Source organism: Humulus lupulus, chromosome X, assembly GCF_963169125.1.
Source record: "Humulus lupulus chromosome X, drHumLupu1.1, whole genome shotgun sequence".
In the NCBI taxonomy this organism is placed as follows: Eukaryota; Viridiplantae; Streptophyta; class Magnoliopsida; order Rosales; family Cannabaceae; genus Humulus; species Humulus lupulus.
In genome coordinates, this window is record NC_084802.1 from 6,836,257 (window position 1) to 6,861,408 (window position 25,152).

Sequence of the window (25,152 nt, forward strand, 5' to 3'; positions counted from 1 at the left end):
TGGTAAAACTTGAGACTTCCAGAAGGAGTAGTTACCACGATCCAACTTCAGAGTAAGAGGAGCAAGACTCTGAAATATTGATGCTAGTTGAGCAGTGATTGGAGAAGGATTGTGAACCGGAGCAGAGGTAGGCAGAGCATCGCGAGGACCAGCAGTTGTGGAAGATGAATCGTTAGGAGTAGCCATGGCTATGATACCAAGTTAAATAGAGAGAAAAATACTGAATGCTGCCTATTACCAATGTTATTAAATGCTCAACGGTTACAAGAATTGGGAATAGCTCTTACAATAAATACTCAATATAGACGGCAGACAAAAAGAATAATTAAGGACTATACAGCTGTACACAATCCCAAGAATAAAGGAATCTGTTATAACACAATCTAAACGAATTTGTACGACCAACTACACGTCATTAAGGTGGTCCTTATCTTCTTCCATTTCGGTTACAGAGGAATTAATATTTTCAATTATGCGGCACTGCAACAAACAATAAACAAGAGAGTCCCAAATTTTTTTAATATTTTATTTCTCTACAAATGTAATGTTGCACTGCAAGCTTCTCGAACTGGACCAATTAAAATTCAGTCACAAATACAACATATTCAGTAAAAAGTAACTCCTACACTGTATTCAAGCTGCATTATTCTGATACCATGTTGCAAGTTCTTAGCATTTGATAGCCACACAGCTTGGATGGGCACAAAAACTATTAAGAGATGGGCATGTTAGTCTTGGATTTTTGATGCCTCCATTGGCCTCCTCCCCAGCTGATAGTATTGGAAATAAATGTTGACATAGTTTTTGACTGTTCTGTACAATCTGGGCCTTGATTCGTCCATCAGCTCTTCGAAAGGTCCAATCTCTTTATCAGAATCTGGAGTATAAAAGACAGCCAAAGAAATCCTCTCCCTTTCTGAATTCGTCAACACTTTATGCAGCGGGCTCTTGAACGCGCCATTACTTAATATCTGCATTAGTACAGAGAAATCAGCATCATAATTCAACTGTTAATCAATGGTTAAATTGAGATAAGATGTGTAATTAACAATACTAAACTCAGGACTTGGTCTAATGTAGACAACTCTTTCCAAAAGAGCCAAAAACCAAGAAACTAAAAGCACAACAATGTAGACATTAAGTATTTTTTTTTTTTATGGAATGTAGACAATAAGTTGACTGGTAGTTATGTTGTTGAAAGTTCGTTAGAGTTGGTTAATGTAACTAATTCCATTTTATTTACATTTTCTATATAGTTCTACTGACAAACTTCTCATTTTTCAAGATTGAGTCATTTTCTTCAAACACTTTCATGGTATCAGATGCATTGACCCAAAAAATCTTTTTCTTGAAGTTTCTCACCAGTCTCTTCTTTTTCTTTCACTTTCTTGCTACTATGTCGAAATCAACTGCTTAGTCTATTGGATTATGTTTGGTCATGTTCAAAACAAGACAACTACTATTTTGCATTGGTTTGGATATTATAAATAGGTGATTACCTCTACTTGATCACCAACATTAATCAGAAGAGCCTCAGGAATGATTGGAGCTCTGAACCACTGGTGGTTTATCAAAAACTGCAGACCTTCGACGGTTTCGTCTTGCAAGAGAAGGGTGATCGCCGTCCCATCTGCATGTGGTTTGATACCAAGACTGAGGCCAGGTCTTGGACATCTGGGGTAGAAGTTGAACCTTCCATACAGTTTTGATCTTTTCCCACACTGCTCCACAAAGCAGTTCTCTTCCAATTTCAGTGACCTTGCCATGGCCTTAAGAATAACCTCGCTTATTGATTGAATCTTCACTGAATATTCATGTATCGTAGACCTGTAAATTCAATCAAGTTCAGTGACATCTATGCCTTGGACATGTGCACTAACTGGTGAGCCACTTTATCATCTCAGAAGTTTCTAATCTGATTTGGTATTTTTAGAAAATAAGCTATACTGGGCCTAGAAGACTATTTCTGTCAAGTATAAATAGTAAAATCATGCTCAATATTTACAAAAATCACGGGACTCCATCTAAAAACCAATTGATACAATTGGTGATTAGTGGAGCTACCCATGTTCTTATTAATGACTTAATATTCTTTCACTTATTCCACATAGTATACCATACTCCAATAAATATCAAAATCAAACAATCATATTGTGCCTAAAATCAGAACGGTTTTCTGTGAAAACAATATTAAACATGTCAAAGAAACTTTTTAGCTAGAGGATAGTGGACTAGTACTGAAACTTCTGTAGTAACTGGTGTATACTGTCATCTTCTATAAAATATAAACAGTAAGTTCATGTCAACTATTCTTTTAACTTCAAGTGTTCTGTTAAGACAATAGAATGCCATTTTACCTAAATGTAACACTATAAGTTTAAAGTGTGGTGTGTCCCATAGTAAATTAGCAATGTTCTTACCGAAAAAGTTTGGGATTTTCAGGCCAAAGTTTGAGCTTCCGCTGATCTTCAGGGTATATAACAAGGTAGAGACGGTCATTCCAATCAATTTTTTGTTGATCTGAAAGAACCATGTCATTCCCATAGCCTTCAATATCATTTTCTTCTCTCAAGTATTTTTGCTTCTCTTCCAATGGAAGATGGAAAAATTGTTTTGTGATTTCACGCACTTGATTCAAATATTCAAGTGACATACCATGGTTTATTCCCTAAAAAAAAGACCCACAAAAGCAAATCTTGAGCTTTGATTCAATACGGTTAGTCAGAGACAACCAGAAATAATTAAAGGGCAGACCCATAATCTTTGTTTCTTAACATATCAGTTTCAATTATTGATCTTGCTATCAAAGTTGTATACATTTTATCTATATATATACACATATATTTAGATATACACAAGCTAAAAGTCCAATTTTTATCAATCTTTGGATAGATTATGACATGGGTTTTGTAAGAATCTTCCCTGGACAGCCTTTTGTAACTTTGTAACTATTAATTAAGGGAGAAAGGTAAAATCAATATAATCTACAAAACCATACTTATGTTCCACAAATTGGTGACCTTTAATGAAGCAGGGCTCTTAGATTTCATACCTGAAAGCAACCGAATGTGCTGAGAGCTGACTTGAGCTTCTCAAGCTCTTCTGCAGAAGTACCAAGAAGACCAATATCAACAACTGGAACATCCATAACTGGGACATCTGCAGATCCACCATGACCATCTTTGTAGAGAAAGTTTTCAGGTACTTCTTCTCCTTGGAGAGCCAATTCTTGTACAGTTTTTGAAAGTGACCCCATAGGAAATGGTTGGAGATGGGTTTTCAGGTTCAGCTTGGTGCTTTCACTGTAACTTTGAACTTGGTTGTTTGTTTATATTCAGTTTCTGGAAGTGAGCCACCTTGGAAATGATGAGTTGATTGTAACTTTTGAAAAAGGCCTGTTCAGTTGATAGTGTTATATTAATGTTTTTTGGGTCCAGTATGTGCTGTTTTCTAGTAACTCTAGTTGAGATATCATATTTATCTTGTAAATTTTCAATTATTGCAAAAAAATTCAACGCAAATCTAAAGTGCCCACTAATGCTTGTAGCCACATTGGTGGATAGAGCATATTTATAATGCCATCTTGTTAATGAATAGTAAAAATTTTGTGGCAGCAGATTGGAGAAGTTGTCACTTTCAAACAACGTTACTTATTCTATTTCTAAAATATTAGTAATATTTTATACTAATTTATATACTTTTAGCAACTCCTAAACTTCTAAACTTCTAAAATTGCTTGCATTGCTGATGCTCTAATAGTCAAGAGTCTCAGATCTGTTTAACCAGTAAAATCAATTAATTTTTCTCACAAATGCCAGCTAGCATTACATGATAAACTATTTTTCAATATCTTCGAGGACCTATAAGAATTATCCATTTTAATATTTGTATCTTGAATTTGGAGTTATGAGATTGTCATACCAACAATTAATGTGATTGTATATCTTTCTTTCAAATTAAGAATTAAAAACAAGGTCAAAATATGTAGAGCTAGTCTAACTTTTCAAAATGTTTTTCAAGCATTTCCTTGATTGGATGCATTGATAAGACAACATATAGTTTTTTTAATGCTTGAACATATAAATAACACATTATTGGCTCAAAAGCTACAAAATGTCATGTGAGGAAACTTTCTTTAGTGGTTATGCAATCAAATTAAAGGGATAGAGTATGTCTCTTGAGTTGCTCTTGAGTATATCTCTTGAGATGTTATTTCTATAATCTTAATTACTCTTTAAAAAAAGTCAAATCGAAGTCAAACTTATCATATTATTGAGTTTAAAAGGAATAGAGTATCTCTTGAGTTGGTTTTGGTCTACACTACTCTATGCACGGTCACTAACCATGTGCATTGAGCCTTGACTTTTTCATACTCATAAAACACCTAATATAATAAGTTAGATAAAACAACATCCTTTAGGCATAATATAATATTTATTTTAAAAAGAACAAGATAGTATTCTTGACCACTAAAACCAATTTAGCTGATATTACATCCATATAATGATACACAGCATGCAACAGCAGTTCTCAGCTCATTGGGTTTCTTTCAGGTTTGAAATCTATCAACCTTTTTTCTTTCCTTTTTTCTTTCTCAAAGATCACATTTATACTGAAAAATACATTTTGTTCAGTTTATGAAGCTGAGACCTTCTAAAGAAAAGTTCTATATCAGATGAATTCCTATAAGATGTGATATGTAAAGATCAATGCATGCCTAAACTTTGGCCTGACAAGCCTGAAGTTTTCAGATAGTTCAAATTGTAAGAACTTTAAATCTGAAAGTTAAACTAGGATGGGCACCATTTCGAGTATCATAAACCGTTCTTGCTCCTAAACATGTTCACCCTAACACCTAACAAGAACACAATAACAAAGAATAATCAAAAGTAATAATGCTCAAGCCAGAAAACACAAAACAGCAAAAGTAGAAGAGGAGAGCACCAGATTACATGGTTCAGCTCAATGTGAGCTTACGTCCATGGTGGAACAGCCTTCAATGGCTTTACTTCTTTATTATTCAATGAGTTGTACAGAAGCACAAATTGTTCACCCAGAGCTATAGGAGTCTTGCTCCTTTTTACAACAAGTACAGAGAAAAATAACAAAAGAACTGAACTCTGAAAACTTAGAAATACTCTTAGTTAGTTTCTGATTTCTTCAAGAAGCCGAAGTCTCTCCAAAGCCTCAATTATATAGAAAGCATCTAAGAGAGGGGTAGAGAGAATATAACAGACTTAACGGTCTTGAAGAGAAGAGGTATCAAAGAGTGCCACGTTTACAATTTGAACTAAGAGAAATTTTGATGCCAATATAAATACTCTAAATTTGTGAGTTTTATTATATGAGAGTTCATAAAAATTATGAAAAAGAGATGTAATCAATGATTATAAGAAGTTTGAAAATAAGAGAAGAAGAGAAAAATTGCAGAAGAGAAGTTTTGGTAATGCTCATCTCAATTGTGGCTGGCTGAGAATGTCTTCATTTATATCAAGGATGCATACAAGATGCTCAATGAGCTAATGACACGTACAGGAGACAAATGATCACAAAATCATAACAGAAAAAATATTCCATGATTACAATAGCACAGCTATCAACAGTACATAACAGAATTTGTATTTTGCACAGCAAGGATAACGGCTAGGCTATTTCTATTTCTCAACATAAGATAGGTAGAGATGTGATGCTAGAAGTAATTTTAGTTTGTATCTTGTAAATCTCTGCATACGTAACTTGAAAAGTCTCTTCACTTATTTTTTTTTTGTGTTACTCGTGTGTGTGAGTCTGTTGTTGTTTATGCTTATTCTGGATGTGTATTTTCCTTTGTGACAGGGTTAGAATGGGAACTTTTTTCCAACAATATGGTTACCAATCCAAGTTTTTTGGATCATATAGTTGTGCTCACTTTGTTATCAAAAGTAAACAACAAAGCCTAAGCCAATAATGTTAACTTGTTCATATGTTAATATATGAATAAGAAACAAGTATAATGGAATACTGGCCTAAAGATTTGGCACCTTTAAAACATCCAATATATTTCTGTAAAAAATTATTTCTCCACTGTAGTTGAACTGCATTATTTTGATACCAAGTTGCAAGTTCTTAGGCTTCATGTGATACCAACACACCCATAATAGGAAAAAAAGCTAAAAGAGAAATCAACACAGAACATGTTATTCATCAATAAGTTTCTTAAGCAGAAACAATATTAAGAGGTGGGAATGTTAGTCTTGGATTCTTGATGCCTCCATTGGCCTCTTCCCCTGCTGATAGTATCGGTAATAGATTTCAGCATAGTTTTTAACTGCTCTATACAATCTGGGTCTTGACTCGTCCATTAGCTCTTTCAAAGGTCCAATCTCATTATCAGGATCTGGAACATAAAAGACAGCGAAAGAAATCCTCTCCCTTTCTGAGTTCGCCAACACTTTATGTAGCGGGCTCTTGAACGTGCCATTACTCGATATCTGCATTAGTACAGAGAAACCAACATCATAGTCAACTGTTAATGAATGGTTAAATTGAGATATGATGTGTAATTTAACAATACTTAACTCAAGACTTGGTCTAATGTAAGCAACTCTTACCAAAAGAGCCAAACCAAGAAGCGAAAAGCATAACAATGTTCCTCAAATGTTTCATACAAATGCTTAGTCTTGCATAGGTTTAGCTTTGGAATTGACATAGAATGGATAGTATGGAAAATAAAATGAAGTGTATGGTAAGAAATATGTGGTTACATCTTAAAGCTTATTGGTGATAAGTAGAGTAACTCGTACTCTTATAAATGGTATAATATTCTCACACCATTTTCATGTGGATACTCTAACAAGCTTTAGTCATGTGGAAATATTGACACACTCTTGGCTCTTATTCTAGTTTCTTAGTGTTGTTATAAAGTAGTGATTACCTCTACTTGATCACCAACATTAATCAGAAGAGCCTCAGGAATGATTAGAGCTTTGAACCACTGGTGGTTTATCAAAAACTGCAGACCTTCGACAGTTTCGTCTTGCAAGAGAAGGGTGATCGCCGCCCCATCTGCATGTGGTTTGATACCAAGACTGAGGCCAGGCCTTGGACATCTGGGGTAGAATTGAACCTTCCAATCAGTTTTGATCTTTTACCATACTGCTCCACAAAGCAGTTCTCTTCCAAGTTCAGTGACCTTGCCATGGCCTTAAGGATAACCTCACTTATTGATTGAATCTTCACAGAATATTCATGTATCATAGACCTGAAAATTCAATCGATGTGCCTCAATACTAGACATGTCAAAACAATGTTTTAGCTAGAAGGATGGTAAACTAGTATTGAAACTTATGCACTAACTAGTATATGCTACCTTTATCTGCTTAGAAAATAAGTATATCGGCCAAGAAACTACTTTAAATTCTACGCTAAACTAGCAATATTAGACATGCCAAAGAAACTGTTTAGGTAGAAATAGTACTGAAACTTGGTACGTACCTTTATCTGTTAAACAGTTTTTACTGTTCTTGGTTCTATATAATATAAATAGCAAGTCCATGTACAACTATTACTTAAGTGTTATGTTAAGACTCGTACAAAAAAAAAGTGTTATGTTAAGCACACCAATTGTTTTTTTTTTATCATATCTTTTAAAAATATATTACCAAAATTTATTTATATATATAATTTTACAATACACCATTCAACAACTTCTCTATTTTTAAAAAAAAATTAATATAAAAAAATAAAAAGAAAGGAGAGAGATATTATTAAAAAACATTTAAAATAATCTGTAAATTAGATAAAACACTATAGTAATATGCATGTAAATATATATATTTATATATATATATATATATAATAGGGAATTAATTGTAGTGCTCTTTTGACCAATTTCTATATATATATATATAAATATTTATACTTATCTGTACCTACATAAAAGTTTAATGAGTGGGGTACCAACACCATAGATCCCATAGCAATGTTCTCACCGAAATTTTTTGGGATTTTCAGGCCAAAGTTTGAGCCTTCGCTGATCTTCGGGGTATATAAAAAGGTAGAGACGGTCATTCCAATCAATTTTTTGTTTATCTGAAAGAACCATGTCATTCCCATGCCCTTCAATATCGTTTTCTTCTCTCGAGTATTTGTGCTTTTCTTCCAATGGAAGTTGGAAAAACTGCTTTGTAATTTCACGCACTTGATTCAAATATTCAAGTGATATACCATGGTTAATTCCCTAAAAAAAACCCACAAAAACCAAAATTTGAGCTTTGATTCAACATGGTTAGAGTCCTATAGGCTTAATCTCTAAACATAACAATTTCAATTTTGTTATATATATATATATATTTATATGAATATACATTAGCTAAAAATCCAATTTTTATTAATCATTGGATAGATCAGCATACTAAAATTTAAGCTAGAAAGGTAAGATGAATATATTCTACAAAACCATATATACTTATGTTTTATAGATTGATGACCTTGAATGAATGAATGATATTTGTTAGATTTCAAACCTGAAAACAACCGAAGGTGCTGAGAGCTGACTTAAGCTTCTCGAGCTCTTCTGCAGAAGTGCCAAGGCGACCAATATCAACAACTGGAATATCCATAACTGGGACATCTGGAGACCCACCATGACCATCTTTGTAGAGAAAGTTTTCAGGCACTTCTTCTCCTTGGAGAGTTAGTTCTTGTACAGTTTTTGCAAGTGACCCCATTGGAAATGGTTGGAGATGGATTGAGTTTCACCTAGGTGCTTTCTTTCAACTTTGAAATTGGTTGTTTGTTGAAACCTTTATGTTCAGTTTTCCAAAGTGAGCCCACCTTGGAAATAAATGATTGGTGGATTGATTGTGTCTTTTGAAAAATGTTGTTCACTAAATATTGTACTATGGATAATATTCGTTTAGTACAATGATCAAAATACAACAAGGCGCAATTTCGTTCTACCAAATAAACTCATTATTAGTTGTAAGTAGATACTTAGTCCATGAATAACATTATTACAAGAAAACAACACATATATTAGAGTAGCACTTAGAATGAGAGATATAGATCGAGTTTCTAATATCACTCAATAAGAAACCTCACTGAGAAAAGAAACTACAATTAATTACCAACTATGCATCACTTTCAAGACTAGAAATACATAACCTAAGCAAGCCAATGAAGACTCAACTAAGTGCCAAAGCTTCATTGTATTCCACAGAAATCTTGGTGAAAAGATGGGAGGAAAATCCTAGAAAGGGAATTTTGAATTTTAAATTTTTTAGTTTATTAATTTTTTTTAGTCCTGTGTATGTTGTTTTTGTTAGAGTTATTATTTGAGGGTATTTTAGTCTTTTCTTAATCATTGTTATTTTATATCTTTTGCCTTATATAAAAGGCTTGGCTTATAAGTTTTGTAACCTAGAATACATTCTCTCTATTTTTTTTGCAATACACTCTAGCCTCCCTTTTCTCTCTTCATCTTTTTGCTATCTCTCATTTGGGTTTTATGGATTGTATCTTTGCATAATTATCATGGTATCAGAGCAGGGTTTATGGAATTGAATTTCTTAAGCGTAACCATAGCTTTTGCGTATTGCAGCAAATTGGGTCGAAGCATCTTTGCAGTAACTCGGTATGTGATTTTCGTGTTCATTCTGAAATTTTAGGGTTTCGTCATATTGCAGAATTTGGGAACTTTTGTCTGAGATAGCATTTGGAAATTTGTTTCTGAAATGGCAAGTAATAGAGATGATTCCCTTCAATCCATTAGTGTGAGGTTAGATGGAAAGAATTATTCTTATTGGAACTATGTGATGAAAAAAAATTTGAAAGGGAAAAAGATGTGGGGTTATGTTTCTGGAACTTTGGTTAAACCAACAAATGACAAAGCGGATTATGCAACTTTGCTAGAAAATTGGGAAGTGGATAATTCAAAAATTATTACTTGGATAAACAACTCTGTAGAACACTCCATAGGTACCCAACTAGCCAAGTATGAAACAGCGAAGGAAGTTTGGGACCATCTTGCAAGGCTGTATACTCAGTCTAACTTTGCAAAGCAATATCAATTAGAATCAGATATTAGAGCTCTTGAACAGAAAGATATGAGTATTCAAGAGTTCTATTCAGTTATGACAGATCTATGGGATCAATTGGCCCTTACTGAATCTGCAGAATTACGAGCTTTTGCACCATATATTGCTCGTAGGGAGGAACAACGATTGGTTCAGTTTTTGATGGCACTTCGTGATGACTTTGAGGGACTCCGTGGCTCTATTTTGCATCGTTCTCCACTTCCTTCGGTTGATTCAGTAGTTAGTGAACTATTGGCAGATGAAATTCGTCTTAAGTCTCAAGCAGGAAAAGGCATCCTCCCAGCACCCAGTCCCTCTGTTTTGGTAGTTCCTCCTCGACACTTTACTCACCATGAGAATAAACCTCACACAAAGGTTGGAGTTGATGAATGCAGCTTTTGCAAACAAAAAGGTCACTGGAAGGCTCAGTGTCCTAAATTAGTAAATCGTGCACCCCAGCAACAAAGACATCAACTCAGACCTCCTCAATTCGGTAATCAACCGCCTCATTATGGTAGCCAACCACAGTTTGGCAACCACTCACAACCTCGACCATACCGTCCTCCGCAATTTAATGCCGCTGCTACTGTACCTCCATCTGACTCGTATGATTTTGGGGCCTCATCTTCCAATCCTGCTCTTGCTGCCCTCTCAGAACAGTTTCAGAAGTTTCTTACCATGCAGCCACATGCCATGTCTGCCTCTTCTTCGGTAGGTCAGCCCCCTACTAGCTCTTCAGGTATGACATCCTCTACATGGATTTTAGATTCTGGAGCCTCGCACCATATGTCTCCACATTCGAAATCTTTTGTTTCCTTGTGTCCTGCATCATCTGTGCCTGTCATGACTGCTGATGGTACTCCTATGCCATTAGCAGGTGTTGGTTCTGTTGTCAGTCATCATTTATCGCTTCCTAATGTTTACCATATTCCTAAGCTTTCACTAAACCTTGTATCTGTTGGTCAATTGTGTGATTCTGGTTACTCAGTGTCTTTTTCTTCTACTTCTTGTCATGTGCAGGATCCGCAGTCTCAGAAGCTGATTGGGACCGGCCGTAGGCGGGGGGGTTTATATGTTTTGGATGAGCTGAAATTACCAGTATTTGCAGCTCCTAGTGTTGATCTGTCTTCCTTTCGATTGTCTCCATCATCGTCTAGTTTTTATTTATGGCACTCTCGCCTTGGTCATGTTTCAGCTTCCCGTTTAAGATTCTTAGCTTCTACAGGAACCTTAGGAGATTTGAAAGTTCATGATATTTCTGATTGTAGTGGTTGTAAACTTGCAAAATTTTCTGCTTTACCTTTCAGTAAAAGTACTTCATGTTCTGTTGCACCTTTTGACTTAGTTCATTCTGATGTGTGGGGACCCTCTCCTATTGCTACAAAAGGAGGGTCTAGATATTATGTCTCTTTTGTTGATGATCACACTCGATTTTGTTGGGTTTTTCTAATGAAATGTCGTTCTGATTTCTATGATATTTATGATCGTTTTCGAGCTTATGTAAAAACTCAACATGCTTCTGTTATTAAATGTTTTAGATGTGATCAAGGTGGTGAATATACTTCAAATAAATTCTGTAATTTGCTTGCTTTAGATGGAACTGTGTATCAAACTTCTTGTACAGATACCCCTGAACAAAATGGTGTTGCTGAAAGAAAGCATAGACACATTATTGAAACTGCTCGTTCTCTTTTATTGTCCTCATCTGTGCCTAGTCAGTTTTGGGGAGAAGCAGTTCTCACTGCAGTCAATCTTATTAATAAGATTCCATCTTCAATCACTTCAGGTTTGTCCCCTTTTGAAAAACTATATGGACATATTCCTGATTATTCTTCTTTGAGAGTCTTTGGTTCTACTTGCTTTGTTCTTCGTCCTAGTGTAGAGCGTACAAAACTGTCATCACGCTCTGCACTTTGTGTGTTCCTTGGTTATGGTGATGGCCAAAAAGGATATCGTTGTTTTGATCCAACTTCTCAAAAATTATATGTATCTCGCCATGTTGTTTTTCTTGAGCATATACCCTTCTTTTCTATTCCTGGCACTACTCACAACTTGACCAAATCAGATCTTATTCATATTGATCCTTTTTGCGAGCATACAAGTACCTCTTCTCCTCAAGTTCCTCAAATTGTAGAGTCTGAATCTTCTCCTGCTCCTATAGTCCCTTTTCCACGTCATTACTCTCGCAGGTCTCGAGCTATTGATACTGGTATTTCGCAGGCTGACATTTCTGAAACACCTCCGCCTACAGCTGTTCTAGATCCTTCTGATACTGTAGATCCTCCTCGCTATCCTCAGCGCACTCGTAAGTCTACTAAACTACCACATTTTGTTTATTCGTCTTATTCTATCCCTTTCACTTCATTTTTAGCGTCTATTCATTGTCTCTCTGAGCCTTTATCCTATAAAGAAGCAGTTACTGACCCTCTTTGGCAGCATGCTATGAATGAGGAACTTTCAGCTTTGCACAAGACAGATACTTGGGATTTGGTATCTTTACCTCCTGGTAAACATACAATTGGTTCTCGTTGGGTTTATAAAATCAAGACCAAGTCTGATGGGTCTGTTGTACGCTACAAAGCTAGATTGGTAGCTAAGGGATTTTCTCAACAGTATGGTATGGATTTTGAGGAAACTTTTGCTCCTGTTGCAAAAATGACTACTGTCCGTGCTCTTATAGCAGTTGCATCTGCTCGTCAGTGGAATATATCTCAGTTGGATGTTAAGAATGCTTTCTTGAATGGCGATTTACATGAAGAGGTCTACATGGTTCCTCCTCCTGGGGTCCCTCACAATCATGGAGAAGTTTGTAAGCTTAAGAAAGCTCTGTATGGTCTCAAACAGGCTCCTCGAGCATGGTTTGAGAAGTTCTCCAATGTTGTTACTTCTCTTGGGTTTCTCTCAAGTAATCATGACTCAGTACTATTTGTTAAGTGTACCAATGCAGGTCGTATTCTCCTTTCCTTATATGTTGATGATATGATCATTACTGGTGATGATTTAGATGGAATTGCAGTGTTAAGTCTCAATTAGCTTCTCAGTTTGAGATGAAGGATTTGGGACCTCTTCGGTATTTTTTGGGTATTGAAGTTGCCTTCTCCCCAAAAGGCTATCTTCTTTCTCAGTCAAAATACACTTCTGACATTATTGACCGTGCTCGTCTTACAGATACAAAAGTAGTTGCCACTCCTTTTGAGCTCAATGTTCAGTATTCTCCTTCTGATGGCACTCCCTTGCATGATCCTACTTTATATCGCACTATTGTTGGCAGTTTGGTTTATCTCACTATCACTCGCCCCGACATTGCATATGCTGTTCACATTGTTAGTCAATTTGTTGCCTCTCCTACTACTGTTCACTGGGCAGCTGTTCTTCGCATTTTGAGGTATCTTCGGGGTACTATCTTTCAAAGCCTTTTGTTTCCCTCCACTTCTTCCTTGGAGCTGCGTGCATACTCTGATGCTGATCATGGTCGTGATCCCACGGATCGGAAGTCTGTTACTGGTTTCTGTATCTTTTTGGGTGATTCTCTTATTTCTTGGAAAAGTAAGAAACAAATTGTTGTCTCCCAATCTTCCACTGAAGCAGAGTACCGCGCTATGTCATCTACTACCAAAGAAATTGTTTGGTTAAGATGGCTGCTTGTAGATATGGGTGTATGTCATTCTCAACCCACTCCTATGTATTGTGACAATCAGAGTGCCATCCAGATTGCTCACAACTCAGTTTTTCATGAACGCACCAAGCACATTGAGATTGATTGTCACTTCACTCGTCACCACCTGAAGCTTGGCACTATCACTTTGCCTTTTGTTCCTTCTTCTTTACAGATTGCTGACTTTTTTACTAAGTCTCATTCTATTTCTCGTTTTCAATTTCTAGTTGGCAAACTCTCGATGCTTATTGTTGCTGCATCGTGAGTTTGAGGGGGGGGTGTTAGAGTTATTATTTGAGGGTATTTTAGTCTTTTCTTAATCATTGTTATTTTATATCTTTTGCCTTATATAAAAGGCTTGGCTTATAAGTTTTGTAACCTAGAATACATTCTCTCTATTTTTTTTGCAATACACTCTAGCCTCCCTTTTCTCTCTTCATCTTTTTGCTATCTCTCATTTGGGTTTTATGGATTGTATCTTTGCATAATTATCAGTTTTCTAAACACTCTAGATATCATATTTATCTAGTAAATTTTCAATTATTGCCCAAAAGAGTTATTCTTGCACATTTTTTTTAACACAAATATAAAAAGGGCATTATAATTGATGAGCCTTGAATTAAATTTTTTTTTTCCTAACAATGCCAAGCTAGTATTACCTAATAAACTATTGTAATATCTTTGAGGACCAACAAGAATTATCCTTTTTCAATATTTGTATCTTTTTCTTGGAGTTTAAAAGGGATATAAGGATAACCTCACTTATTGATTTAATCTTCACCGAATATTCATGTACAATAGACCTGTAAATTCAATAAATGGATTCGCTTGAAGGATGGTAAGCTAGTATTGAAACTTATGCACTAACTGGTGTGCTACTTTTGTCTGCTTAGAAATTTATAATCTGGTTTCGTTCTAAAGAAAATATGATATATCGGCCAAGAAAACTACTTTAAATTTTATCAAGTATAACTAGTAAACTTATGCTCTATGCCAAACTAATAATGTTAGACATGTCAAAGAAACTGCCTAGTTAGAAGAATAGTGCAAACTCTTCTGTAGTTAGTTAACTGGTACATTTCCTTCATCTGATTAAGAGTTTCTACAGTACTTGGTCCTGAAGTAAGTAGTTAATTAAGCTGGTTTGGAAAGAAAACGGTATATTCAATAAAATATGAATAGTAAGTTCATGGAACACCACTTTACCGAAACTTTTTTTTTTTTTTTTTGCAATACACTGATCAAGAGCTACTCTATTTTTTCTTTATATTATTTAAACATAATTTATTTTGAATATACATGGATAAAAATAAAGGATTAAGATATTATTATTAAAATATAAATAATACTCTATAAATGTAGAGAAACCACTATAGCAACATAAATTGTAAAATAAAAAATTAGACGTAGTGCTCTTTTGAGAATTTATATATACATTATATAAACATATATATAAATATATATATATATATTTATATATATATCCATTGTAAGTGATCAACACCTGTTCCTACATAAAAATGTAATGAATGCAGTGGCAACACCATAGCAATGTTCTCACCGAAAACCTACGGGATTTTCAGGCCACAATTTGAGCCACTGCTGATCTTAAGGGTGTATAACAAGGAAGAGACGATCATCCCAATCAATTCTTTGTTGATCTAAAAGAACCATGTCATTCCCATGGCCTTCAATTTCATTTTCTTCTCTCATGTATTTCTTCTTCTCTTCCAATGGAAGTTGGAAAAATTGTTTTGTAATTTCGCACACTTGATTCAAATATTCAAGTGACATACCATGGTTTATTCCTGATACCAGAAGAGCACACTTCGAGTCTGTGCCAAACTCCCCAACCTCAAATTGGCATTTGTTTTAACATAAAAATCCCGAATACAAACTATCTCCATTATATATGGGTTCCCAATAACAGAAAAGAAAAACAACAAACAACAATAACCAACTTGGCTCTTGATAGCCGTGAGTAACAAACATGGGTTAACGACTTTCTGCCATAACGAATTCCTTCAACTAGCTTGGCTTCCCACGCTTTCTCATCCCACGCCCCATACTCCCTTGCTCGGCTTCGTGATCGGCTCCGTATGCAGTCTCACTGGTTCTGGGGTTTTCCTACGTTGAGTCCTCCTCTACTGTCGGCTTGATACCGTGTTTGGTGTCATCTTGGGCTGCTTCCAGAGTTGGGTCTTGGGCTTCCTTTATCCATTGTTTGGCCCTTGTACTAATGTGTTGTTGGTCTAGTACCACTGGGTCGTGGCTATCACTACCGTCCGTCTCGAAAACGACCTTGTCCTCTAGGTCGGTAAGTTTATAAAGATCACAGAGTGCCGTAAAGTTTTCCCAAGTAGCGTCTTCAGGAGTGCAGTGGGACCATTGAACGAGAACCTGTTTAATGAAGGAGTCGCGATGACGAATCACACGGCCAGCCAGAATCGCTGCGAGCAGCAGCAACGGTTGATTGACGTGGCTCAACTCAGGCAGAGGATAACTAGTGACCGGATGGGGCCCCACGAACGGCTTAAGCAGCGAGACATGAAAAACTGGGTGGATACGACTCGTTGGGGGTAAACCCAATTTGTAGGCCACCGGGCCCGCATGACCAATTACCGGAAAAGGGCCAAAATATCGACGACACAACTTGGGGTTCAAACGAGCAGCTACTGTGGATTGGCGATACGGCTGGAGTTTGACAAGGACCAAGTCTCTGACGGCAAAGCTGATATCTTGGCACTTTTTATTAGCTTGCTGAGACATGCGGTTCTGTGATTGCTGTAAATGGACTTTGAGGCGGCGTAGGAGGCGTCCCGGTCGAGTAAATCATCGTCCACAGCTTGGATTGAAGAAGAGCTCCGGATATATGTCGGAATGCGAGGAGGAGAACGCCCGTAAACAACCTGAAAATGAGTCATAGAAATAGACGAGTGGTGGCTCGTGTTGTAGTGGTACTCGGCCCAAGAGAGGAAACGACTCCACTGCTTCGGATTGTAGGCTGTGAAGGCCCGCAGGTACTGTTCCAAGTAGCGATTTGTCACCTCTGTCTGGCCGTCCGTTTGGGGGTGATAAGAGGAGCTCATCTTAAGGGTGGTCCCCATGAACTCAAAGAGCTTCTGCCAAAAGCACTAGTGAAAATAGGATCACGGTCGGAGACAATTGATTTAGGAAGCCCGTGTAACTTAATGACCATGTTAGAGAACAAATCAGCCACCTTAGTTGCCGTGTAGTGGCGCGGTAATGGACCAAAATGGGCGTACTTGGTGAGGCGGTCGACAACCACGAGAATGCTGGAATATCCTTGCGAAGAAGGGAGCCCCACAATGAAATCCATGGCCAAATCTTCCCATATACGTTCAGGAATCGGCAATGGCTGAAGCAAGCCATAAGGGGCTCGGATGGAGTGCTTCACCGATTGACAGACTGGACAAGTAGCCACAAAAGTGCGCACATCGCGGCGCATCCCACACCAAAAAAAATTGGCACCCAGCCGCAAGTATGTGCGGTCAACTCCTGCATGACCTCCCACCGGAGATTCGTGAAATTTGGTCAGAAGTGAACTTTTCAAAGCATACTTGTTACCCAGAAATAAGCGACCTTTGTAAAACAAAAGACCGTCGCGAAAGGAATACAAGGGTAGTGTAGTCAGGTCCTGTAGTAATTGCTGGCGAATATGCAGGACATCCGCATGGGTATCATGTTCCACCTGTAATGCAGCCAAGAAATCAAAAGAACAAGATGAGATTGCTACTGTCAGGCGTGTAGAGTCAAAATCTGCGTAGCGGGACAAAGCATCAGCAGCGGTGTTGGTCTTGCCCGTTTTATATTCAATGGAGAAGTGAAAACCCAGTAGCTTCCGAAGGCAAAACTGTTGTTCCAGAGTCTGAATAACCTGCGAAAGCAAGTCACGGAGGCTGTGGTGGTCCATGTGAATGATGAAGAAATGCCCCAAAAGGTACTGATGCCATTTAGTCACAGCTTCAACAACGGCGCGGAGTTCACGAACATAAGCCGAGGCCCCACGAAGTCGCGGTCCCAATTTCTTACTGAAGAAGGCTAAGGGATGCCTATCCTACATTAATACACCGCCAATACCCTTTTGAGAGGCATCCGTTTCGACAATAAATGGTTTGGTGAAATCAGGGAGTTTTAGCACCGGGGTCGAAGTCATAGCGCGTTTAAGGGCAACAAAAGCAGTATCGGCCTGGGCGGTCCATGTGAAGCTATCACGTTTCAAAAGGGCAGTGAGAGGACCGACGAGAGTCTCATAGTGAGAAACAAAGCGACGGTAGTACCCGGTTAGCCCCAAGAAACCACAAATCTGCTTAAGAGTGCGGGGCTGAGGCCATTCGACCAGGGCGGCTATTTTGGTGGGGTCGAGCATCACACCTTCGCTGGAAACTAAGTGACCCAAATAGTCAACAGAGCTACGGAAGAGGGAACATTTGCTGGCCTTAGCAAAAAATTGGTGCGAGGCTAGACAATGCAACACCGTACGGAGATGCTCAACATGGGCTGAAACAGAGGTGCTGTACACCAAAATATCATAAAAAAAAACGATGACAAAGCGACGAAGATACGGCCGAAAAACATGAGTCATGGCTGCCTGAAATGTGGATGGAGCATTAGAGAGGCCGAAGGGCATCACTAAGAATTCGTAATGGCCCTCGTGAGTGCGAAAAGCGGTCTTATGGACGTCCCGTTTATCCATGCAAATTTGGTGATAGCTAGAGCGAAGGTCAAGTTTCGAAAAAACTGTCGCACCACCCAACTCGTCAAGCAATTCGTCAATAGTGGGAATCTAAAATCGATCGGGAATGGTGAGAGCATTCAAAGCTCGGTAATCGACACAAAAACGCCAAGTGCCATCTTTTTTCTTCACCAAGAGAACCGGAGATGAGTAGGGGCTGCTACTGTGACGAATATACCCGTATTCCAGCATCTCCCGAACCAAAGTCTCCATGACATCCTTCTGCAAATAGGGGTAACGGTAAGGCCGGACATTAACCGGAGCAGACCCCTCATGTAAGTGTATACGTTGATCAATGGTACACCACGGGGGAAGTGCGGTGGGTGTGGCAAAGACATGAGAAAAATCCGTGAGAAGGGTCGTGGCACACGGAGGCAGCTGTGCTTCCAGGTAGGATAAGTCAACTGAAGGGTCAGAGGGCGGAGCAGGCAAGGACGAGAGACATAACAACAAGGATTCATGACCAGCGCCAAGAAGCGAGTGCAGCTGAGAGCGAGAAGCGGGTTCGGCCGAAACTGGGGTATTACCCGCAAGGTGCACAGTTTGACCCTGCCACTGGAATTCGATAGTGAGATCCTTATGGTTATGCAAACAAGGACCCAAGGTGCGCAGCCATTGCATGCCCAACACGACATCCAAACCCCAAATAGGCAGCACAAATAGATCAACACCAAATTGGTGGCCCTGTAACAGCAATTCGACATTCTGGCATTTATACGAACAAGTGAGGTACTGCCCATTACCCATGTACACTTTGAACTTCTTGATAGGGACCATTGGCAACTGGAGCTTCGCAGCCAGGTCTTCTTGAATAAAATTACTGGTGCTCCCAGTATCCACAAGAACCTCCAACCAGGCATCACGGTGAGTGGCAAGCATGCAGAAGATATGCGGGTGAGCGGAAGTGGACAACGAATGAAGACTGACTTCCTCCTGAGGCGCCTCATCGTCGACTGTCGCGGGCTCGATATCCTCGGCAAGGGCATCATCAAAACCACAAAGGATGAGGACCTGATTCTTGCATTGGTGGTTGAAACTAAACTTCTCATCACAAGAGAAACACAACCCTTTGTCGCGGCCGTCCTTGAGCTCAGCCGAGAACAAGCGCTTGACAGGAAGAGTCGAAGTCGTGGAAGTTGAACGCTGGGGCAGCGAGGAGTGGGGCGGGGGCACGGCAGGTTTCGGGTAGGATCGGACCAAACTATCAGTCTTCCAGGGAGCAAGCGAATGGTGCGACCCAACCTCGCGGGGACGACTCTTCAAATTGGTGTGCCGATCCTCAAATAACTAAGCCTTGGCCATGGCATCAGCCAAACTTGTCGGGGCAGCCAACAGCAGTTCACAGCGGATATCCAATTTCAGCCCCAAACAAAGAAATTAAGAAACATAGGTTCCGTAACTCTAGATATACGGGTCATCAAACACTCAAATTCAGCACGATAGGCAGACACAGACCCAGTTTGAGTGAGCTTAGCAATCATACCGAGTGGGTCTTCGTAGACCGAAGTACCAAAGCGTTTGTGTAATTCTTGCAGAAAGACGTCCTAGCTCGGAAGGGCGCCCGATTTCTCCATCCATTGAAACCACACAACCAGAGCACCATCTAAATGGAATGCCACCACAGCCAAGCGCAAGGCCGGATCCACCTGATGAAGGGTAAAGAACTTGTTGATGCGGTAAGACCAAGTATCTACATCCACACCATCAAACCGGGGAACCTTCACTCGGAGAGTCTTCAGAAGCGTATTCATATCATGCTCATGCCGAAACTCACTCGAAGCACGGGAAGACAAATTGTCAGCGGTAGAGGGCGGCAGCGGAGCCACCGAAGCAGTAGCGGGGGAAGGAGAAAGGACTCGGGACAGCTTCTCCTCAATCGAGACCCGATGTTGATCCAAAAGGGAAGTAAATTTTTCCAACTGTGAGTCGACGTGTTGTCGCAGATTAAGCTCCAAAGACTGTAAGAGCTCAGTAATTCTTCATTCCGCATGGTGAAAGAGAGAGCAATGAAAGCACCAATTGATACCAGAAGAGCACACTTCGAGTCTGTGCCAAACTCCCCAGCCTTAAATTGGCATTTGTTTTAACATAAAAATCTCAAATACAAACTATCTCCATTATATATGGGTTCCCAATAACAGAAAAGAAAAACAACAAACAACAATAACTAACTTGGCTCTTGATAGCCGTGAGTAACAAACATGGGTTAACGACTTTCTGCCATAACGAATTCCTTCAACCAGCTTGGCTTCCCACGCTTTCTCATCCCATGCCCCATACTCCCTTGCTCAGCTTCGTGATCGGCTCCGTATGCAGTCTCACTGGTTCTGGGGTTTTCCTGCGTTGAGTCCTCCTCTCCTGTCGGCTTGATACCGTGTTTGGTGTCATCTTGGGCTGCTTCCAGAGTTGGGTCTTGGGCTTCCTTTATCCATTGTTTGGACCTTGTACTAATGTGTTGTTGGTCTAGTACCACTGGGCCGTGGCTATCAATTCCCTAACACAAAAACCATATCTTGAGCTTTGGTTCAACATGGTCAGACTCAGAGTCAGAGACAGCCAGAAATAATTTAAGGATAGTCCCATAAGCTTTGTTTCTTAGCATAACAATTTCAATTATGTTCTATGCTTACTACTCAATTATGGTTCCTTGTTGTATGCATACATATATGTATATGCTAAAAGTCCAATTCTTATCAATCTCTGGATATATTATGAGATTGGTTTGTAAGAATCTTCCTTTGTAGTACCGTACTAAAATTTAAGCTAGAAAGGTAAAATCAGTATAACCTACAAAACCATACTTATGTTTTATAAATTGACGATGTCTAATGAAGAAGATCTCTTAAATTTCATACCTGAAAGCAACTGAAGGTGCTGAGAGCTGGCTTAAGCTTCTCAAGTTCTTCTGCAGAAGTACCAAGAAGACCAATATCAACAACTGGAAGATCAATAGCTAGGACATATGAAGACCCACCATGACCATCTTTGTAGAGAAAGTTTTCAGGCACTTCCTCTCCTTGGAGGGCCAGTTCTTGAACGATTTTTGTAAGTGACCCCATTGGAAATGGTTGGAAATGGATTGAGTTTCATGATAGTCCCGTTTTTTTCAGGGTAAATACTCATTTGATACCCTGTGTTTTATCGAAATGCATACTTGTTACCTTTTTATCGAAATGCATACTTGTAACCCTATGTTTTCAATAATACTCATATGGTATCCTGTAATTTGAAATTATACATATTTGGTATCCCGGACTTAAATTTTATCAATATGACCAAATTTTCCTCAAGTATATGTATTTTAAATTCAAATTTAATTAGTTAATTATATATAACTGATGACAGTTTGGTCATATTGATAAAATTTTATTGTTCAAATTTGAGTCCAGGGTACTAAATATGTACAATTTCAAATTACAGGGTACTATATAACTATTATTAAAAATATAGGGTACTAAGTATGTATTTCGATAAAACAGAGGACACCAAATAAATATTTACCTTGCCTTTATTAAGGCTATTTGAACTTTTATCCAGCTTTTGGAAGTAAGCCCACTTTGGAAAGAGTGAAAAGATGTCTAAACACCTTATATATAGTAAATTTCCAATTATTGCACAAAACAAGCCGTTATAATTCATGAGCCTTCCATTAAAAAAAAGTCATATTTGTTATTTGGCAAAGTTTTTGTTTTTGACTCATTAGATTTTTTAATGAAAATTTATTTTTAAATTGTTTAGATATTAATTAGAAAAGGATTTTTTTTTATGAATAAATTAGGAATAATAAAATCAAAATGATTTTTTAATGAAAAACTTCTCCAAATAGACATTTTAAATTTGTTATCCCCAAAAAATCAATGTACTGACGTGGAAATTTGAGGTGACAAGTGGAAATATATTTATACAAGGTGGAGCATTGATGATAAGAAAATGTGCCGATCAGAGTGAGTGTAAAGGAGTAGTAAATGACCTACTGGGCAGAGCTTATAATTCATTACTGGTCAGAAGGTTACTGACCAATGAGTGCAATAGTGGTTGCCTCTGGTCGGGAACATGTTGATCAGAGACTTCAAAGGAACATCTCAGAAACATGTCGACCAGAGACCTCAGAATCTCAGAAACTTGCTGACCAGTAAGTCTCCTTGCAGCAGTTCAGGAACTTACTGACCAGTAAGTTCTCTAGCAAAAGTTCAGGAACATACTGTCCAGTAACTTCTCTAGCAGAATCTCAGCAGCATCTCCAACCAGAAATGTCCGTAATTGTTGGAGGAGTTTTCTCAGATCTCCCGAAATAATAGCCCATTTTGTTGTATTTTGAATTTGATTAATATTTTGAATTATTTTATTAATTAAATGTAGTTGAAACGGCTGATGACTGAGTCAAGACTTAGGGCCCATTGTGTACAATCCATGAGCCTATAAATACAAGGCTTATGGCTTCATTTAGAGGACTTTTGGAATTTTGGACTTTTAGGAGATTGAAACTTGACTCTTCTCTGACTTGTACTTGAGATTGAGAAACTCAGTTGGCCAAGGTTCATTTGATCTCAAGTGTAGTTTAGCATATATAAAAATACTAAGTGGATTAGGCTATTACCAATTCTTTGGGGTTGAACTACTATAAAAATCTTGTATCGTTTATTTTCTATTCAGTGCTATTTTATTTTCTGTCGTTTTTGCGTCTAATCGCTGTTGTCCAAAATGGTGGTCAATATTTTTGGTACTTTCGTTGAGAGCCTGAATAGAAAAGCACACCAAAATTCCCATCCTACTGGTTATGGCACCTAAAAAGCCCATTGCACTGGCAACAAAAGAAGTTGTCAGACAAGAGATTCTTGTTACTCCTCAAAATCCTGAGAATGAGCCTAGAGTCACTCTTGAGAAGATAACACCGGAGATGGAACAACTCCAGGAGGCCATGGGAGTTTTCCAGGAGGAGATGTGCAATTCAATGCCTGGCAAGGAGTTTTTAGCAGAAGTAATGGATAGGCAGAAAGCCAAATCGAGCAGCAGAAATAGGAACATTAAAGCTCAAAACAAAGAAATCAAAATAAGGCAAGAAAAGGTTGAACGAAGACATCGCAAGGCTGCACTTTCCTTAGAAGTTTCTACCCTGTTGGCCCAAGCCAATGCCCAAGCCGCAGCATGAATAGCTGCCCAAGCAGCTCAAAATGACAATGCTGATAGGGAGCCACCTCGTGGGAAGACTAACTCTCGAGGACCTGATCGAAGTCGAAGTCATCAGGCTGATCAGATGGATGATGACCTCCGCTCTAGAACCACGCCCACACAGAGAGAAAATTCCAGAACCCCTTCGGGAAGTCACCAGTCGGGAAATCCCTGATCCAAAAGTCACCGGTCGGGAAATCCGCCCACCCAGAAACAATCAGGCTAAGGCTCCTCGAGATCAAAAAGCTTCCTTGTACAAAGACAGACATGGTACCAAAATTACAAATATGTCCTTACAAGCTAGAGAGGGCCCACATGCATATCTAATACTCATAAACATGCATTTAATCATATAATCATGCATTTTATCATTAATTCACATAAATACCAATTATGCCCTCCCGACACACTAATCAAGTCCCTTAAGCCTTATTGGTAATTTTGGGTCGTTACATTTGAAATGGATAGGTTCTTTACCCTTTTAGAAGTGGAGTGAAAAGGTGGATTAGGGCACACACATACACATAGTATATAATATTTAATTGCTGTTTATTCTTGTATCGTAGATGTCGATTGATAAGTGTTGGACAGCATTAAGGAATCGTAACTGTGATGCTTATTGGAACAGTCTCCAAGCCTTCTTGAAAATGGAAAAAGAACACGTAGACTACGAAGGGAGAATTTTATGTCCGTGCACGAGGTGCCTAAATGTTAAACTACAAACTATAGATATGGTGGAGGCTCATGTATTTGACAAGGGTTTTCAATAGAATATCAAAAGTGGGTTTATCACGGTGAGGTGGAAGCTGGTGTTTCCAATGAGGTAGTTGAGGAGAATGAAGATGTAGATGAAATGGTTGACGTCGTTGAAAATTTCATCTTACCGACAAATGCAAAGGAAGTAGATGGTGTGTTTGGCAGTCGAATGGGACAATATTACGATGAGTTGTTCGACGAGATTGAGGCTGAGTTGTATTCGAGTTGTGATTGGATATCATCCTTAAACTTTTTGGCGAAGTTGATGCATTTGAAAGTTAGGGGGAAGTGTTCGAACAACTCTTTCGATGAATTGTTGAAGCTACTAAAGTTTGCATTTCCGAAAAAAGAACGAAATTCCTCCAACACACTACGAGGCCAAAAAGAAGTTGAGTAAGTTAGGGTTGGGATATTAATTAATCCATATCTATAAATATGATTGTTGCTTATTTTATAATGAGCATGTAGACAAAGATTCATGTTCTATGTGTGGGAGTAGCCAATGGGTCAATGAAAATAAGAAATGGAAAAAGGTTCCACAAAAGGTGATGCGATACTTTTCGGTGAATCCCAGATTAAAGCGAATGTACAGTTCAAGGCATACAACTAATGACATGTTATGGCATCATATTGGGAGATCAAAAGAAGATGGGATGATGCGTCATCCGGTTGACGGTTCTGCATGGAAAGCCTTTGATAAGGCACATCCTGAACTTGCAAAAGATCCTAGGAATGTTCGACTGGGTTTAGCTGCCGATGGG

At 38.5% G+C, this 25,152-nt stretch overlaps 1 protein-coding gene and 1 pseudogene across 1 annotated transcript; both read right to left on the minus strand.

The window, feature by feature from the left end:
• Positions 1-488: 488 nt before the first annotated feature.
• LOC133803648 (jasmonate-induced oxygenase 4-like) lies at positions 489-3,390 on the minus strand. The gene is made up of 4 exons (XM_062241752.1): positions 3,053-3,390; positions 2,421-2,668; positions 1,500-1,827; positions 489-971 (listed from the first exon to the last, which is right to left on the minus strand). Exons 1-4 carry the CDS (start codon positions 3,254-3,256, stop codon positions 729-731), a joined length of 1,023 nt encoding a protein of 340 aa, XP_062097736.1. The 5' UTR covers positions 3,257-3,390; the 3' UTR covers positions 489-728.
• A 2,622-nt stretch (positions 3,391-6,012) lies between these two features.
• Positions 6,013-8,848, minus strand: LOC133807284 (jasmonate-induced oxygenase 4-like; annotated as a pseudogene).
• Positions 8,849-25,152: the final 16,304 nt, after the last annotated feature.

Excerpts from the sequence above, each read along its gene's own strand:
- LOC133803648 (XM_062241752.1), bottom strand. The coding sequence starts at position 3,256 with ATGGGGTCACTTTCAAAAACTGTACAAGAATTGGCTCTCCAAGGAGAA. Across the intron at positions 2,669-3,052 it reads GCACATTCGGTTGCTTTCAG|GGAATAAACCATGGTATGTC; the intron begins GTATGAAATCTA and ends TCTTTTTTTTAG. Across the intron at positions 972-1,499 it reads ATGTTGGTGATCAAGTAGAG|ATATTAAGTAATGGCGCGTT; the intron begins GTAATCACCTAT and ends GTACTAATGCAG.